The sequence below is a fragment of the Pyrus communis genome, chromosome 13, assembly GCF_041283825.1.
Source record: "Pyrus communis isolate YQ-2024b chromosome 13, ASM4128382v1, whole genome shotgun sequence".
Taxonomy (NCBI): Eukaryota; Viridiplantae; Streptophyta; class Magnoliopsida; order Rosales; family Rosaceae; genus Pyrus; species Pyrus communis.
Window position 1 is genome coordinate 1,786,784 of NC_142577.1, and position 18,195 is coordinate 1,804,978.

Consider the following 18,195-nt stretch of genomic DNA (forward strand, 5'->3'; position numbering starts at 1 on the left):
TTGCTTTGCGTCACTGCATGAAGGAAAATGTCAGACGCAAGAAGAAATCACAACAAATAGCAAACAATGCGAACAATGGATACATTACAACCTACAATCTGGAAGTGAGTAAGAACACGTCGCTCAGGTGTGACACCTCTAACATGCTCCCAATCATTATAAAGAAAGCATCAACGATTTTTCCAAGTGCAGTACGCCTTTTTCTTACCAAAGACAATACGCTTTCTCTTACTCCAACATGCACACTCGGCATACCCAGGGCATGCTTTCACCGAGCGCATCTTATAGCAATAACGCCACTGATGGAAGGAAGGCTCACCTAACCCACATTCTATCCAAATAATATAAAACTCGATCAAGGTATCCCAAAAACCAGGATTGAGTTGCCCAGGCGCATATCCAATGAAAGATAACATCCGTTGCAACCAAGGGTGCAGAGGCAACTTCACCCCTAAGGCCAATAATATTTTGGTATAGAACATAACATGACCCTTGGGCGGTTCAAAGGGCAATTCTTCATGATGTACCAAACGCATTCCTACATTGTGGGGGATACTACATGACTGCTTTAGGGCTTTAAGCTGCCTTTCGCTATCTAACAAGTTTTTCTTTAAAAGGTCCGCTGTGAACTCAGAGCAAAATATGGGTATGGCGTAAAAAATAACCCCCTCACCCATTGACATGAAGGAGGAAGAACCAATATTGGCTAAAGTTTGACAATTGCGAAAATCATTCAACGTTTCTTTGGTACAAGACTTCAACAAAGGCCCCAAGGACTCCAACATTGCAAGCTTAAACCTAGAGCTAGAGCTAGGGGAGCCCTCATCACTAGGACTTTTAAACTCTGACATCTACAACAAACAGAAACAAACTCTATCACTACATGAAAGATCAAAACATAAGGAAGTTCCTAGGGCATGAAGAAAAGCTCAACCAGTTCATCATGTTCTTAACCAAATACATGAACACGCAAACAATTCAACAAGAATGAAAGCATGCGATCTAGTAAAGAAGACTACCAACCTGAAGATGGTGCAAAGCAATGCCAGAATCCCTCTCAACTAGAGTACACTCTGTCTTCCAAAATTACTACAAAATGAGCAAATGAAGGCAAGGTAAAGAGTGGAGACTTGTCCTTCTTATATAAGTTCAACAGGATCAAAGAAATTCAAAATTCAAATTCAAACCATGAGAAAGCCTCACATGGAAAGTCTTCAAACTTCCACAAGCTAGGGAATTTCAAATTTCAAATTTTCTGTTCACCCCATTCCCAAAAAAAAAAAAAAAAAAAAAGAGGGGAACGCAACAACTTCATCAATGGAATACAACAACAATTCTCAAAAGCTTCACACATTCTTGATCAAGATAGTGTGAAGCAAAATCAATTTATGGTGCCAACAAAAGCTTCAACAAGTGAAGGGCAACAACAAATGTCAAAAGCCTCACACACTCTTGATCAAGATAGTGTGAAGCAAAACCAACTTATAATGCCAACAAAAGCTTCAACAAATGAAAGGCAACAACAAATGTCAAAAGCCTCACACACTCTTGATCAAGATAGTGTGAAGCAAAACCAATTTATGGTGACTAACACAAAAGCTTCAACATCAAACAAAGCTTCATCAATGGAGAACAACTACCATTCTCAAAAGCTTCACACACTCTTGATCAAGATAGTGTGAAGCAAAATCAATTTATGGTGCCCAACAAAGCTTCAATACAAAAGCTTCAACACAAAAGTTTCACCTACAAAGCTTCAACAGAAAAGCTTCACCTACAAAGTTTCAACACAAGAGTTTCACCTACAAAGCTTCAATACAAAAGCTTCAACACAAAAGCTTCAACACCAAAGCTTCACCTATAAAGCTTCAACACAAAAGCTTCACCTACAAAACTTCAACACAAAAACTTCACCTACAAAGCTTCAACATCAAAGCTTCACCCATTAAAAAAAATTAAAAATGAGCCTAGGCCTCCCCTTCTTTGGGCCTAACAACTTTCATACCAAATATATATGAAGGAGGAGTTTTGGGCAACCACTTAGAAAGGAAAATGGTGAAATTTTGTTTGGAAAATTGCCTACTAGCAAGACACCTCCTTCGTTAACTCCCTCGACCGGAGACTTGGGGAACTCCTACCATATACCACTATACCTTGGTACTCGGAAATTTTGCGACTACTCAGTGCCTTGGATTTTTCAAGTCCCCAACTGAGAAGTTTTCCTCACTCAGGAAATTAAGGGAGCACTACTTTAACCTACAGGGTCCACCCACGAAATTTCAATATGCAAACTTCAACAAATTAAAAAAATTCAAAGAACTTAGTGAATGATATCTTAGTGTATTTAACACAACACGTTGAATGAAGTAAAGCTTATTTATTGATATCTTCGATAAATTACAAATACGTGCATACACATGAACCAAAACAAACAAACAGGAGGGCGCCTTCAAAAAGGTTGCTCAGGAGAAGTCTCAACACTCGGCAAAGCCCCAGAAATAGGAGGCACCGGAGGGTGATTATTTGGAGCCTCAGTACTGGGCAGAACCCCAGAAAGAGGAGGCACCAGAGGTTGATCATTTGGAGCTTCAGTATGTGGTACAACCCCAGAGGACGAAGGCAGTAAATGTCTTTCGAACAAACTCACAAACCTCTGATGATCAGTTAAAATCTGACCCTCGGATTCCTGTAACTGGTCAAGCTTTCTCTTCATGGTTGTAGTATAGCTATGTGCAAGCATGTGCAACTGTTTATTCTCGTGCTTAAGCCCTCTGATCTTTTGTTTGAGACTTATCACTTCAGCTGCCAACGATTCAACTTGGTGGGTGCGAGCAAATAGGCGTTGGGCCATATTAGACACAGAACCTGCACACTGAACACTGAAAGCCAGAGAATCCTTAACAACCAACTCATCAGACTGTTTGGAAAGTAGTTTGTTGTCTTTGGGAGTGAGAAGATTCTTGGCCACCACCGTAGCGGTCATATCATTCTTCATCACAGAGTCCCCAATAGTAAGGGGACCAATAGGAGATAAGAAGGATGGACACCATATGTTATCCTGAGGAGACATGGCTACCTCCTCTACAGCATTCAAGTCCAAATGACGGTCGAACGGGCCAGACATTCTCAGAAAAAATGAAGAAAAAATGAGGTACAGTAAGTCTCAGAAGTACGAAAATAAGGGAAAAATTCCTACAAGCAATAACTTTCTGAACATACTCCTTGAACTTAATTGGTGCTTTTATAAAAGAAAGAGCCAGATCTTTAACAGGCCTGCTTGTTCAAAAATCAAAAAGGCACCACTCTCCGAATTTCGAGAAGCGGATTTCCTGAGTTAAAATTTATTAGCAATCTTCACATGCGACATCAGTTCCTCAGATACCAAGGACAACTTTACCAAAGAACTCTGACAAAGTTAAGACAGGTAAATTTTGAAGGCCCAATTACCCTATTATTACCCAAAAGGATAAAGGAACGGCATCACTGCTTGATTATTGGAAAATCCTTATGTGTGTCAACCTCTGTGCTCCGAGGCAAAGCAAACTTGCAAAAATGCCCAACCTTTCTTCATATCTGAGAAAACACTCCCAACAAGATTGCATGCCCAGAAATCGAAGAGGCACCGCTCTCCGAATCTCGAGAACCATATCCCCAACAAGATTGCCTGCTCAGAAATCGAAGAGGCACCGCTCCCCGAACTTCAAGAGTTGGATTTCATTGGATAAAATTTGTCCATAATTGATGCGAGAATTATACGCGCACAAATTAAACCCTCTTTTCGTCAATTGTAGTAAGTATGTAAGTAGGGATCATTCTGGACCGGGGATTAGGAGGGATTGCTAAAACCTTGGAAACTGACTCAAAAACGTAAAAACAAGATAAAACACTAAACTAGACTCAAAGAATGTGAAACTAAACGTTAAAACACTAAGACAAACCAAAAGACTCAAAATGCTTTAAAAACACAAACTAAATTGATTTCTAACTAAATTGAACAATAAAGTAAATGGGGATTGGATTTGGACGACTTTAAACTAAAAATGGAAACTTGGAAATAAAACAAATTGTAAATATGGATTTGACGGAAATGAATGGATGGGAAGCTAGCTAAGGGGTTCATCTCCACATATGTTATATTTGCATACAAAACGATGTCTAATTGCTTTTCAATAAACCATGAATTCTCAACGCCCCGGGTTAATTAGGTCCGCTTAAATTAACCGTCAAGTTTTCCTTAAGTTAATGAATTGGATGATTGCATACGACAATCCAAAACATTCCTCACAAGTTCCCTACATGAATTGCATAATAGAGATACAAGCAAGAATCATTAAGCATCATGAAAACTATAAGTGTTGACGAGGCATTCGTTACTATGATTGCATGAAACTTATGCCAAGAATATGTTTAACACGATTGTTTATAAGCAACCTCCACTACTTGTGAATATAAGTTCATAACTATTACGTGAAACTCACTTATATTCTAGCGTCAAATTCATGCATGAAAATTAAGCGTTCATTCTTAATAAACATACATAAATAGGTTATCAATCAAACAGTTAAACAAATTGAATTCACAACTTATGAAACGTAATTAAAAGTAATCAAATCATATTACAAACATAAACATAGTTTCGAATCACCCCCTAGCTAAAGGGGGTTTAGTTCCTCATAACTTTGAAATCAAAGAAACACCTAAACATTCCAACAACTCAAAACTTGAATTGTATGAACGTTTAGGCACTCTTCTCTTCCTCGTTGTTGTAGCACAAGGTTTAAGGATAGGTTGGTTGATGGGATGGAAGTGTGGAATGGAGTGGAAATGGAGAAGATGGAGAAGGGGAAGTGTTTGTGTATTACAATGGAAAATGAGATGATTTGGTGAATGGAATGAATGGGTATTTATAGGAAGAGAATGGGTGTTAATGGATGTTTGTTTAAGGTATTTGGTGGATGGGAAAAGGTGTGGATGGTGGGAATTATGGTGGATGGATGGTTTAGTGGATGTAATTTAGGGTTTATTTAGGTGAATGTGGATGCATGGTTTAGTGGATGTAAAGGATAATGGGATGGTGTGGAATTAAAAGCTAAAAAAATGGGATAATGGGCATTTATGTGTGAATGGAATGGTGGGATGCACTAATGGAAATTATGGAATGGAATGGTGGGATGCACTAATGGAAATTATGGAATGGAATGGTGGGATGCACTAATTAGGAGGAAGAATTAGGGTGAAGGGCTTAATGCATGGATTTGGGCCAATTAGGGTGAAGGGCTTAATGCATGGATTTGGGCCTAAAATGCCCCCCCTTGCACGGCAAGGGAAAGGACTTGGGCTAAAGCCCATGGCATTGGGTGTTAAGGGCCCTAGGGCCTTCGTTTTGCGTCCTAAAGCGCCTACAAGGACTTCAGAGTGGCTAGAAAATGCGGACGTTTAAGATTAGGAAAGGTTACCAAAACGGGAAACTTAGGGTCAACTTTCCTAAAATAGGAAGCCTTGTTTGAGTAGGATTCCTCGTTTTGGTAAGAATTCATCGTTGGAGTAGGAATTCGTCGTTTCTTCAAGTCTTCAACTCATTCATTCCTCTTTCGCTCCAAAAGGCTCCAATTTGCATCTTCTTGCACACTTTGGCCTTATAATCTGAAAATACACAAAAGTGGCCTTAAACACTAAAACAACTAAGTAAACACAACGTAAATGCACGAGAACAAGCTAATTAAGTCGCATGAATATGCTCCTATCAAATTCCCCCACACTTAACTTTTGCTAGTCCTCGAGCAAAACAAAACAACTAAAGTAAACAAAACGCCACAAAACAAACAAAACATAACCTAAACCTTCCAACGTTTTCCTCAGGGATTTCCAATGAAACATGACATGTCTAAGATCATCACACACATAGCTTTTAGTCTTCTTTCCCCTCAAGCACATACTTACTCATAGTCACCATTCACTAGTTCGCATTTAATCAATTAAAACACATTTTGAATGTAGTAACATGCCTTAGAGAATTCCCTCAATTCCTCACTAGTTATGCACTCAATTTTCACTCAGATTTTCTGACTACACACCCTACACTAGTTATATGTGAGCAGATTGATGTAAACATGAAAGACTAGTACTCACATACGTTATAACAAAGAACGCAATTTCTGGAGTAATTAAATGTGTTTAGATATGATCTCATGAATGGAATGCTACTACTTAGATGCGAGAACCAGTGACACCATATGCTCATACTGAATTCAAACTCCACAATTGAAATGCACAACACTCAAGATAGAAGTCAAGGGTTGTAACGGGGCTTGGGGTGTTGGCTAACAAGGAAAGGTAGGGATAAACAAAAGTTCTTTAAGCAATAGTAAGTAAAGTAATGAAATTAAGACCTAGAATTCCCTTAGAATGCAGAAATCAACTTTTAGACAAATGGGGAAGATTCAAACAAATCTTAGGGCCTAATTCATTGTTTTGGGCCCTTACTTCAACAAACAATACTTTTCAACTCTTTTTCACTTCTTTTTCTTTTCTTTTTTTTATTTTTTATTTTTTTTTATTTATTTATTTTTTTTTTTAACCATGCGTATGGCACATAAACTCACATCCATAATCCTTCCCCCACACTTATTTTCTGCAACACATTAATCAAAAGGAATTCATTGCTTACTATGCTTCAAGAACAAGGGTAAGGATGGTCCTAATCTAGGCTATGTGAGGATAATGTGGGTTAACAAAGAACATAGGCTACACAAGGCTCAACGGGGTTAAATCCTACAAAACAAATGAAAAGGCAAATATGGCAATTTGGCTATGGTGGTGGTCACTACACAACTTCATCTTGAATATGTGGTATGCAAATCAATGACATGCTTTGAATGAAATGGGCATGAGTTCTAGCATTTGGAACTAAGTGATGAAACGCCTTCTAAGTAGTAACCAAGCAATGAATAATGAGATCATACAACGACTTAGAAAACAATGATGCATAGATTATAATTCTCCAAATAACGTTTAGGCTCAAGTCTCATAGGGATGTAGCGTTTGTTTAAGTTCCTTCCTTCAAGCATGTTACAAAAACTAATTTTTTTCTTTTGTGATTACATGTGAATTCGTAAACTATAACTACAACCAAGCATAAACCAAAGAGTATATCAAACGTCCAACCATGTTTGTAACTTTCTTTAACCATCATGCAATTAAAAACCAAATCCTCATCATTGCGTTGGAAGGTGACCTACGACACAAACAAACACACAAAAACAACTCTTTTTGGGTTTTTCAAAACAATTTTTTTCAAATTTTTATGGTATTTTCGGATTTTTAATTCAACACACACTAAAACAGTTTAAAAACATTTTAAAAACAGCAAGGAACAACACTTAAAGTTATGGGTGATAAAATCCAACAAATTTGCATCAACATACTTAATTACCCCCCCACACTTAAATCAAACATTGTCCTCAATGTTTTAAGCTTAAAACACACCAAACAAAAGAAAACATATAAAACAACAACTAAACATACTAAACATGGCAGAATGTATCTATCAAAGAGAAGAGTTTTAGAGATGCAAATCTGGTTATGGAGTGTAAATTCCATCTTCTCCTTGGTGATTGCAGTGAGGCTTCATCTTGAGTGATTCCACAGGCTTACTCTTGAAATGCGCTGCTCCCATCGTTGATTTTCCTTTGTGCTACTCTTGAACTGGGTAGCAGGCTTCCTTTGGTCTCCCCCGAAGGTCTGAGCTTCCTCCTTTTATCTGTTTCTTTGTTCAATCTCTCCAATTCGTATTGAAGAGGGTTAGAGGATAGCTCAGCAAAGCTAGGTAAGCAACCAGGGAATAGAGTCCAGATAGACTCCAAGTGCCGACTGATTGCTTCTTTCACTTTGCCATGCAAGTAATATCAAGGACAAAAGAAAAGACAGGGAAAGAGCATGATATGAGATACCTTTGCTTTTGCCCTTGATGATATGAGATACCTTTGCTTTTGAAGAAGCGGTGAATGAATCAGCACATGTATTTGTGGTGCTGTTTCCTCCTGGGTCATCTGTACTCCAGGCATCTGGTATCATCTTTGGGGAAGAAGAAAGAATGGAGTATTTCGAAAGGCTTTGCTGGGAGTGCGCCTTCAGAGGTGAGAAAGAGTTGGGCATTTTCTTCAGTTCTGTCTTGCCAAAAAAAAAATGAAGGTCGACATATATAGGGAATTCAATAGCAAGTGGTGATACTGTTCTTTTACTGTTGTCGACAAACATTTTGATCCCGCAAATCCGGCTTTTTGGAATAGTGACGACTCTTCGATCTTTGAAGACGCCTCTTCGATAAAGCTGCACGCGTTTTCTGAAAAGCAGATAAAGCGTCGCCGAACTTTGCGCTTGTCGGCTAAAGACGTGTAGTTGCGATGATGGCCTCTACGTGTTGAACGTGATTTCTGAAAAGCCGAGGCTTTTTGAATTGGTGGATGCGTTGCCTTGGCTTTTTATAGAGCTATCGATCACCGCCAACTTACACACTCTGAAGATTTTCCATTCTTGAAACTCGTCTCCGGCCCTTTTGAAAATCTACTCCGTCCACCCCTTCTTTTTTAACTTCGTGAACAATGGCTAGCTCATCCAACCCATCGAACCTTTGCTTAGATTTGAGTCTAAGCAGTGATCCGGTCGCGTCTCGTCAGGGTAAGGTATGGTGCCCGTCTTTCTTATCTTCCCATGGCCCTCTTACAGATGAGGACTCTGTGATGACGGATCCCACAACGGCTACGATAGTGGCTCGGAACCTCCTCACTCCCAAAGACAGTCAGCTGCTTTCAGGACGGTCTGATGAGTTGGCCGTTCAAGAATCCCTGGCTCTGAGTGTTCAGTGCACTGGCTCTGTGTCCAACATGGGCCAACGCCTTCTTGCTCGCTCCCGACAAGTTGAATCCTTGATGGCGGAGGTGGAGAGTCTTAAGCAGGAGATCAAACAGCTTAAGTACGAGAACCGAAGTTTGCACGTGCTTGCCAACAATTATTCGTCAGGCATGAAGAGGAAACTTGACGAGCTTGATGACCGTCAAAGGCTTGCAGCTTTCTTCCAGAGGCACCTCTTTCCTGGGTCATCCAGCGTTCCACCAAGGTTTGGGGCCTTGAATGATCTATCTTCGGTGCCTCCCGCTCCTATGCCTTCCGCTCCGATGCCTCTTGCTCCAATGCCTTCTGCTCCGAGACCTCCTGTTCCGATGCCTCCTGCTCCGATGCCTCTTGCTCCGAGAGTGTTGCCACGTAGTGGGGCCTCACGTACACAACCTTTGTAAAGGCTCCATCTTTCTGCCATGTTTAGATACAATTGTAATTTATCGAAAAAATCAATGAACAAGCAAAAGTTTTATTTACTGTATTGGGTTGCCTCCCAAGTAGCGCTTTCTTTTACGTCTTGCAGCCGGACGAAGAACCCAATCACTCCAGGATATGTTCACGAATCGGATGAGAACTCCGAGTCATGAACTAGTACCTAAAACAAGAAACAAAACAAATTTAAGAATCTGGAAAAATAAAAACAAACGAAAATAAAACAATCCAAGGGATTAGCAAAGTTGCTAATCCCCGGCAACGGCGCCAAAATTTGATGCGAGAATTATACGCGCACAAATTAAACCCTCTTTTCGTCAATTGTAGTAAGTATGTAAGTAGGGATCGTTCTGGACCGGGGATTAGGAGGGATTGCTAAAACCTTGGAAACTGACTCAAAAACGTAAAAACAAGATAAAACACTAAACTAGACTCAAAGAATGTGAAACTAAACGTTAAAACACTAAGACAAACCAAAAGACTCAAAATGCTTTAAAAACACAAACTAAATTGATTTCTAACTAAATTGAACAATAAAGTAAATGGGGATTGGATTTGGACGACTTTAAACTAAAAATGGAAACTTGGAAATAAAACAAATTGTAAATATGGATTTGACGGAAATGAATGGATGGGAAGCTAGCTAAGGGGTTCATCTCCACATATGTTATATTTGCATACAAAACGATGTCTAATTGCTTTTCAATAAACCATGAATTCTCAACGCCCCGGGTTAATTAGGTCCGCTTAAATTAACCGTCAAGTTTTCCTTAAGTTAATGAATTGGATGATTGCATACGACAATCCAAAACATTCCTCACAAGTTCCCTACATGAATTGCATAATAGAGATACAAGCAAGAATCATTAAGCATCATGAAAACTATAAGTGTTGACGAGGCATTCGTTACTATGATTGCATGAAACTTATGCCAAGAATATGTTTAACACGATTGTTTATAAGCAACCTCCACTACTTGTGAATATAAGTTCATAACTATTACGTGAAACTCACTTATATTCTAGCGTCAAATTCATGCATGAAAATTAAGCGTTCATTCTTAATAAACATACATAAATAGGTTATCAATCAAACAGTTAAACAAATTGAATTCACAACTTATGAAACGTAATTAAAAGTAATCAAATCATATTACAAACATAAACATAGTTTCGAATCACCCCCTAGCTAAAGGGGGTTTAGTTCCTCATAACTTTGAAATCAAAGAAACACCTAAACATTCCAACAACTCAAAACTTGAATTGTATGAACGTTTAGGCACTCTTCTCTTCCTCGTTGTTGTAGCACAAGGTTTAAGGATAGGTTGGTTGATGGGATGGAAGTGTGGAATGGAGTGGAAATGGAGAAGATGGAGAAGGGGAAGTGTTTGTGTATTACAATGGAAAATGAGATGATTTGGTGAATGGAATGAATGGGTATTTATAGGAAGAGAATGGGTGTTAATGGATGTTTGTTTAAGGTATTTGGTGGATGGGAAAAGGTGTGGATGGTGGGAATTATGGTGGATGGATGGTTTAGTGGATGTAATTTAGGGTTTATTTAGGTGAATGTGGATGCATGGTTTAGTGGATGTAAAGGATAATGGGATGGTGTGGAATTAAAAGCTAAAAAAATGGGATAATGGGCATTTATGTGTGAATGGAATGGTGGGATGCACTAATGGAAATTATGGAATGGAATGGTGGGATGCACTAATGGAAATTATGGAATGGAATGGTGGGATGCACTAATTAGGAGGAAGAATTAGGGTGAAGGGCTTAATGCATGGATTTGGGCCAATTAGGGTGAAGGGCTTAATGCATGGATTTGGGCCTAAAATGCCCCCCCTTGCACGGCAAGGGAAAGGACTTGGGCTAAAGCCCACGGCATTGGGTGTTAAGGGCCCTAGGGCCTTCGTTTTGCGTCCTAAAGCGCCTACAAGGACTTCAGAGTGGCTAGAAAATGCGGACGTTTAAGATTAGGAAAGGTTACCAAAACGGGAAACTTAGGGTCAACTTTCCTAAAATAGGAAGCCTTGTTTGAGTAGGATTCCTCGTTTTGGTAAGAATTCATCGTTGGAGTAGGAATTCGTCGTTTCTTCAAGTCTTCAACTCATTCATTCCTCTTTCGCTCCAAAAGGCTCCAATTTGCATCTTCTTGCACACTTTGGCCTTATAATCTGAAAATACACAAAAGTGGCCTTAAACACTAAAACAACTAAGTAAACACAACGTAAATGCACGAGAACAAGCTAATTAAGTCGCATGAATATGCTCCTATCAATAATCCTCACATGCAACATCAGCTTTCTGGATACCACAGACCACTTTTTCAAAGTGCTCTGACAAAGTTAAAACATGTGAACCTTGTAGCGACCACTACATTGTTCTGACCGAGAAGGGTAAAGGAACAACATTACTACTCACTGTTGGGACAATTCCTATATATGTCGACCTCCATCCTCCACAATTAGGCATACCTGCCAAATAAAAAAAAATGGTCAACCCTTCCTCACATCCGAAATGGCACTCCCAATCTAGCCTCTCGAAATACTCCGTTTTCTTCTCCCTCGATAATACCCCTGCCAACCAGCCACATCAGAGCAAGAATATCTCATATCATCAGGGTTGAAAGCAAGAGTATCCCATATCATGCTTTTTTCCTATCTTTTCCTTTGTCTTTGCTCTTACCTGCAAAACAAGGAGAAAGAATGCAATCAGTCGGAACCTGAAATCAAACTTCCGATCTAGAACTGATTGCCAGGAACCTTTGCCTAGTTGCTTGCCTAGCATTGCTCTCGAGTACTCATCCTCAACCATTGTCAAGGTCACGAATTCCTTCGGCAAATACCTCAAAACAATTTGTACGATATTGGCTCTTTACACTGAAGCTGCCAAGCATGGATGAGTCACTGAAAAGTAGTGCTCTGAATGACCATTTAAATGCAAAGGTTGCGCACCATTTCTGCTATACAAAAGATTGAATCAGAAAGTTCAACAACGAGCTAGCACAGATCACTACAGCATGACGCCTTTCTTGTGGAACCGCACAATCCAGACGGAAGAGTCTAAGTCAAATCCATGCTCGGCATCATTGCTCTAATTGAAGAGATCGAGAAGCCTCAATAGCCTTTTGCTAGCACCGTCGTCGAAGAACAAAACTTCACCATACCACATCTACTACTTTGTCAAACAGCAAAAGTATCCCATACCATCAGGATCGAACATACTCCAGGTTTGACGGACTTGTTTTGACCCTCAAATTCTAGAGTCGGCTCGCTCCTTTGGAGGAAACCAGAAAACCCTGCAGCCCAGTTCAAGAATACACTTGTGGAAAGTCATGTACAACAAAGCACGTGCCAATTCGTCCGTCTTCTCCAAAAACAAGAGTACCTCATATCATTTCTTCTCCTTGTTTCTTCTCTTTATCCTTGTTGCTGAATGAGAGATAGGGAGAATGAGTACAATCAGTCGAAACCCAAGATCAATCTACCGATCTAAGACTAATTGCTTGGAACCCTGATTGCTTACCTTGTCTGTCACCTCCTTTGGCAGATTTCCTCGCTTAGAGACTTGGGGGACTCCTACTATATGGTTTGTATCGCACTTGACCAAACCCAAAACTACAAGTAAGCTTCAAATGAAAATGATACATTACCTTGTGCGTCAACGCCAACTAAAGATACCACTCCTGGATGAAGGAAAAGTACTTCCAAGAGAAGATGCCACATCTACTTATAGGACAGAGAAGGCAAGTGAAGGTGACACCACACTTCGGTACTTGGAAGTTTCGTGATTACTCAATGGCTTAGATCTTGCAAGTCCCCAACTGAGGAGCTTCCCTCACTCGTGAACTTAGGGGAGCACTATTTGTACCATACTTGACCAATCCCGAAACTACTAAGCACCAGTCAACAGTATACCGTCAATGACCCACAAGACTTTTCCTCCAACCAGGAGGCCAATCATAACATGACACGTGTCAGTATCAGAGGTCAATCACAGTGCAACACGTGTCGATATCAAAGGCCAATCACAACACGACACGTGTCAATGTCAAAACAAAGCTAGAAACTCTCTTCTATAAAAGGGGATCATTCTCTCACAATAATCCCTAATGTCATTTGTACTAAACTATTCACTAGAACTCACTAAAAGAGAGCTTGAACCTATGTATTTGTGTAAACCCTTCACAACTAATAAGAACTCCTATACTCCGTGGATGTAGCCAATCTGGGTGAACCACGTACATCTTGTGTTGTTTGCTTCCTTATCTCTATTCATTTACATACTTATCCATACTAATGACGAGCAATCTAGCGAAGGTCACAAACTTGACACTTTCTGTTGTACCAAAGTCCTCGCCGATTTTGTGCATCAACAAACATGAAATAAATTTTTTGCATTAATTGGAGTAGATGCCAAAACCACCAAGATCCCTTGCACGCCACTGAAATCTAGTTACTAAGTCCTTGGGGGGTGCAAAACCTAAAGTGTTAGTGGACAAAAATAAGAATTCAATAAAACCTTTGTTTTTCGTAATATAATAACCCATCATTGTAAACCTTGTATAGCATCCAAAATCATAAGTACGAAAACCTAGTACCAATTACAACAATTATTTCAAGTATACGGTAAATCATACTACGGATAAGTATGATATTTTTTTATGTTATATGTTAAATAATAAACTTAAAATAAAATAATAAGCTCAAATGTCCAGTACTGTTGTGAATAAGTGGATGTCCACTCAACTATATGTGGAATAATAGTTGTCCTCCACTATTTTATCCCACTACAAAAAGATGTAGATGCTTTGATCATGCTTCTTATAAATACAGAAGAGAAAGGCACGACAGTGCAGAAAAATGAGAAAAAAGCCACAAGGCTCACAGCAGAGATAGGAAGAAGGGAGGAGAGAACAGAGATTTGTAATCTTATGATTTCATATTATATATGAAAGCATTGTTGCTACCCCGAGGACGTACTCCAGTCACACTGACTGTAAAGGAACCTCATAAATTTTGTGTCTTGTTTCTTTTATTCCACTACACACACCATTGATTTTACAATACGTTATCAGCACGAGAAGCTCTCGTGTCAGTGGAAAGCACAACACCACAAATCTTGTTCACCTCTGTCGCCTGGAATCTCACAGATAAGAAAATCTTTTCATTTCATCTTAAAATCTTTGTACTACTAATTTTCCTGAAGCAAATATATATATATGTTGTTGTATGACTGTATATCATCCTTTGCAGAAGCAAAAGAGTACAAACTCAAAATTCGTAAAGAATCTGATAGCCATGTAAACAGTCTCGGAACTCTAACTTGCAGATATCAGATTGAAACACTTTCTTCTTCAAAGTTGTTCGTCCGCCCAGTACCTACAACATATCAAATTTTCAGAAAATGCCAACGGTGCGATCATCGCAGATGCCTGAAATACCAAACCAGTTTTCAATTTCCGCAGAAAATTAGACAGGCACCTTATGAGTACCAAAACTCCATTTCGGTCACTCAGATCGAAACTATTTCTTCACGAAAGTTGTTCGGTATCATCTTATGCATATCATACTAAATTTTGAGCTAAATCTAACGGTTTGATCTTCTTATAAGTTGTTGACACTCTTGTCTCCTAAACTTATGGGAACCGTTTCAATTTTTTTGAAACTCATCGAGGAGGCACACCAGTTACTACTACTTCTTGAGTAACTAAAAGGACTTAGAGTTGTGAAATAAAAACAAAAATAAAAAGAATGAAACAAAAGAAGTGGCAGACCAAGAAAATGAAAAAGCAAAAGATGAGGACTTAATCATTGCATTTTCTGTTTTGGCATATTTATGTGAATGGTGTTGGATTAAAGCCCATATCACAAGTTCTATTTATTTAAAGCAATTTATTTACAGTGGGTGGAATTATTACCCTTTGCTTTAAAGCTTTGATATTTATGTGAATGGTGCTGAATCAAAGCCCTTGTTATAAGCTTTATTTACTTAAAAGCAATTTATTTACCATAGTTGGAATTACCGCCTATTGCTTTAATTTATTTATTGTACTTCTTTTTGTTATGATGAGTACATACTAGACCCGAAGTTCCTTGATCAAGTCAAAACCTGAAGTTTCTTGATCCTCATCACATAAAATGATTGGACCTGAAGTTCCATCATGCAAAAAGATCAGACATGAAGTCCCTAGATCCTCAAGATCGGACATGAAGTTCCTTGATGAGTGCCTTAAGTTTGAAGAGCCGAAGTGCCACAACTTAATTGTGATAAAGGACATAAGAGTCTCAATCCATAGGCTATTAAATAAGGACCAGAAGTTCCTTGATGTATGTAAATGATGATATAATGCATATTTGTTGGAGAGTTTACATCTCAAAGTCTTGATGATTATTGCATATCACTGGGCATTGATGTTGAACGCCATGTTCCTCATGTCCATACCCAAAAATGGTTTAGCAGAAGTATTTATTAAGCGAATGAAATTGATTACCCACACTCTGCTCATGAAAATGAAATTGCCAAGCTTCTACATGGGGACATGTCATTTTACATGATGCAATATTAATTCGGTTTAGACTTGTTGCCAACCATCAATATTTCTCAGTACAACTCATATTTGAGCACCAGCCAAACATTACACATTTACGAGTTTTTGGTTGTGTTATACATGTGCCTATTGTACTGCCATAACGTACTAAAATAAGGCATCAATACAAACTGGGAATTTATGTTGAATTTGATTCACCATCTATCATTCAACATTTAGAACCTTGATTGGGGATATGTTTACCGCGTGGTTTGTGGACTATCATTTTGATAAGACAATTTTCCCGCCGTTAGGGGGAGAAAATAACTTTGTTCCAAAAAAATGATGAGAAAATATCATTCTAGAAGAATGATGAGAAAAAACTGTTCAAGAAGAACGAAGAGAATTTGTCTTATTTTGATTTATGAAGCAATCAATATAAAAACGAAGTGAGAATAATTGAATGATGCAACGATATGCAAATCAAATGCCAAATGCATTTAATGATGCAACAAAAGTGATGAAATCACATATACATGTTGCAAATGTGTCTATAAGAATTAATGTCCCTGTTGGACAATATAATGAGGCAGCAAATGATTTATTTGTTGGATTTATTTGTTGCGCACCTGAAGCGTGGCAGACCTTTAGACTCAAAAGATTTAGTCATTTGAAAGAAGAAGAATATGGCACTCCTGAACTATTGCATTCCCGAAGCATAACTATTGCATGCCAAAAGCATGACAGTCGTCGCATGGATATACGTCCTAGAAAGGACAATCCGTGGACATGGGAATATTGATGTCTCATGCACGAAGCATGATAGACATATAGGCTCCAATGACTCAACTCCTGGAAGTGGAGATTACTATCCAAGCTCTATAACGCTTAAGAGGAGGTTATGATCCACATTCTCTAAATTATGACTATCCTGGAAGAGATAGTGTAATGCCCTTGAAGAGGCAATGGATATCCAAATAAATGAAAAGCTTTTATGCAAGTGCATGCACATGAGAATATAGGATCAATGATTGATGACAGCCAATGTTAATTTTGGTTTTTACAAGGAGCTACTAAATTCATCAATGAGCTGTGTTGATATTGAGTCCTGTTCCTTTTCTGTCAACAAAATTATTGGCCAAAATGGAGAAAGGCAATTCCATTACAATTTTGTAAGAACGTGGAAAAATAGACCTATATACTTGAATAGAATACAAATAGCCAAAAGATGTTGAACCTAGAAGGTTACATATGGGCACTTGTAATACCGTGAAACTCACATGATATGACTCAAGGTTATAAACAAGTTCATATGAATGGAGAATTATATACGAAGGGTTATGAGTCGCCCACATCATATCTCCATACGTAAATTCCTCACATATACATGGAAGCAAATTGCTCTGTATAACTTCCAAAGGAAAATGTATCATGAAGTGTAGAAAAGCCGTGAAGGATTCAAATTATTTGAAGTAAGCCCCAAAGGGTAAAACATAAAATATGTACTCAATACCAATGGATGGTATAAATTGCCTTAGTGAGTACTTTCATTATGATATTGTTGCAACATACTAAAATCTCTTGCAAGAGTTGATGATATTAAATTGAAACTCCTGAAGAGTCTAGAAAGAGTATAAATTGTTGAGAGAAATATTGTCTCGAACAGCAAATCGATCAATGTGTCAACACGAATCTTATCCATTATGTTTATGATATTAAAGAATCATATGGATTGAAGATTATGAGTTGAATACTCAAATGATTTAGACACTAAGAATGATCATTTATCTTCGTGAGGGTAAAGATAAATTGATATTTGGCCCAGAAGTACCACATCTTAGTGAAGTATATGCTTTATTGTATTTGGCACAATACATTGAATGAAATAAAACATATCTATTAATATCTCTGAGAAATTACAGATATGTGCATACATATGAGTTAAAACAAACAAACAGGATGAAGCCTTCACAAAGTTGCTCATGTGAAGCCTCAGTATTCAACAATACCCCAGAATGAGGAGGCACTGGAGATTGATCATGTGGCACCCCATTACTTGGCAAAACACCAGAAGGGGAAGGCATCAGTTACCTTCAAAATCTAGCAACGAACCTTTGGTGATCACTTTGAATCTGACTTTTGGATTCTTGTAGCTGGTCGAGCTTTCTTTTCATGCTCGTCGAGTAATTATTTGCAAGCACGTGTAACACTCTATTCTCGTGATTGAACCCTTTGATCTCTTGCTTAAGACTTGCCACCCCTGCCATGAATGATTCAACTTGGCGAGTTCGAGCAAGTAGACGTTGGCCCATATTGGATACAGAGCCCGCACAT

At 38.6% G+C, this 18,195-nt stretch overlaps 1 protein-coding gene across 1 annotated transcript; it reads right to left on the reverse strand.

Annotated features, from left to right (window-relative positions):
- Positions 1 to 2,449: 2,449 nt before the first annotated feature.
- LOC148691564 (uncharacterized) lies at positions 2,450 to 3,124 on the reverse strand. The gene has a single exon (XM_088682879.1). It carries the CDS (start codon positions 3,122 to 3,124, stop codon positions 2,450 to 2,452), a length of 675 nt encoding a protein of 224 aa, XP_088539005.1.
- Between the last annotated feature and the right edge of the window lie 15,071 nt (positions 3,125 to 18,195).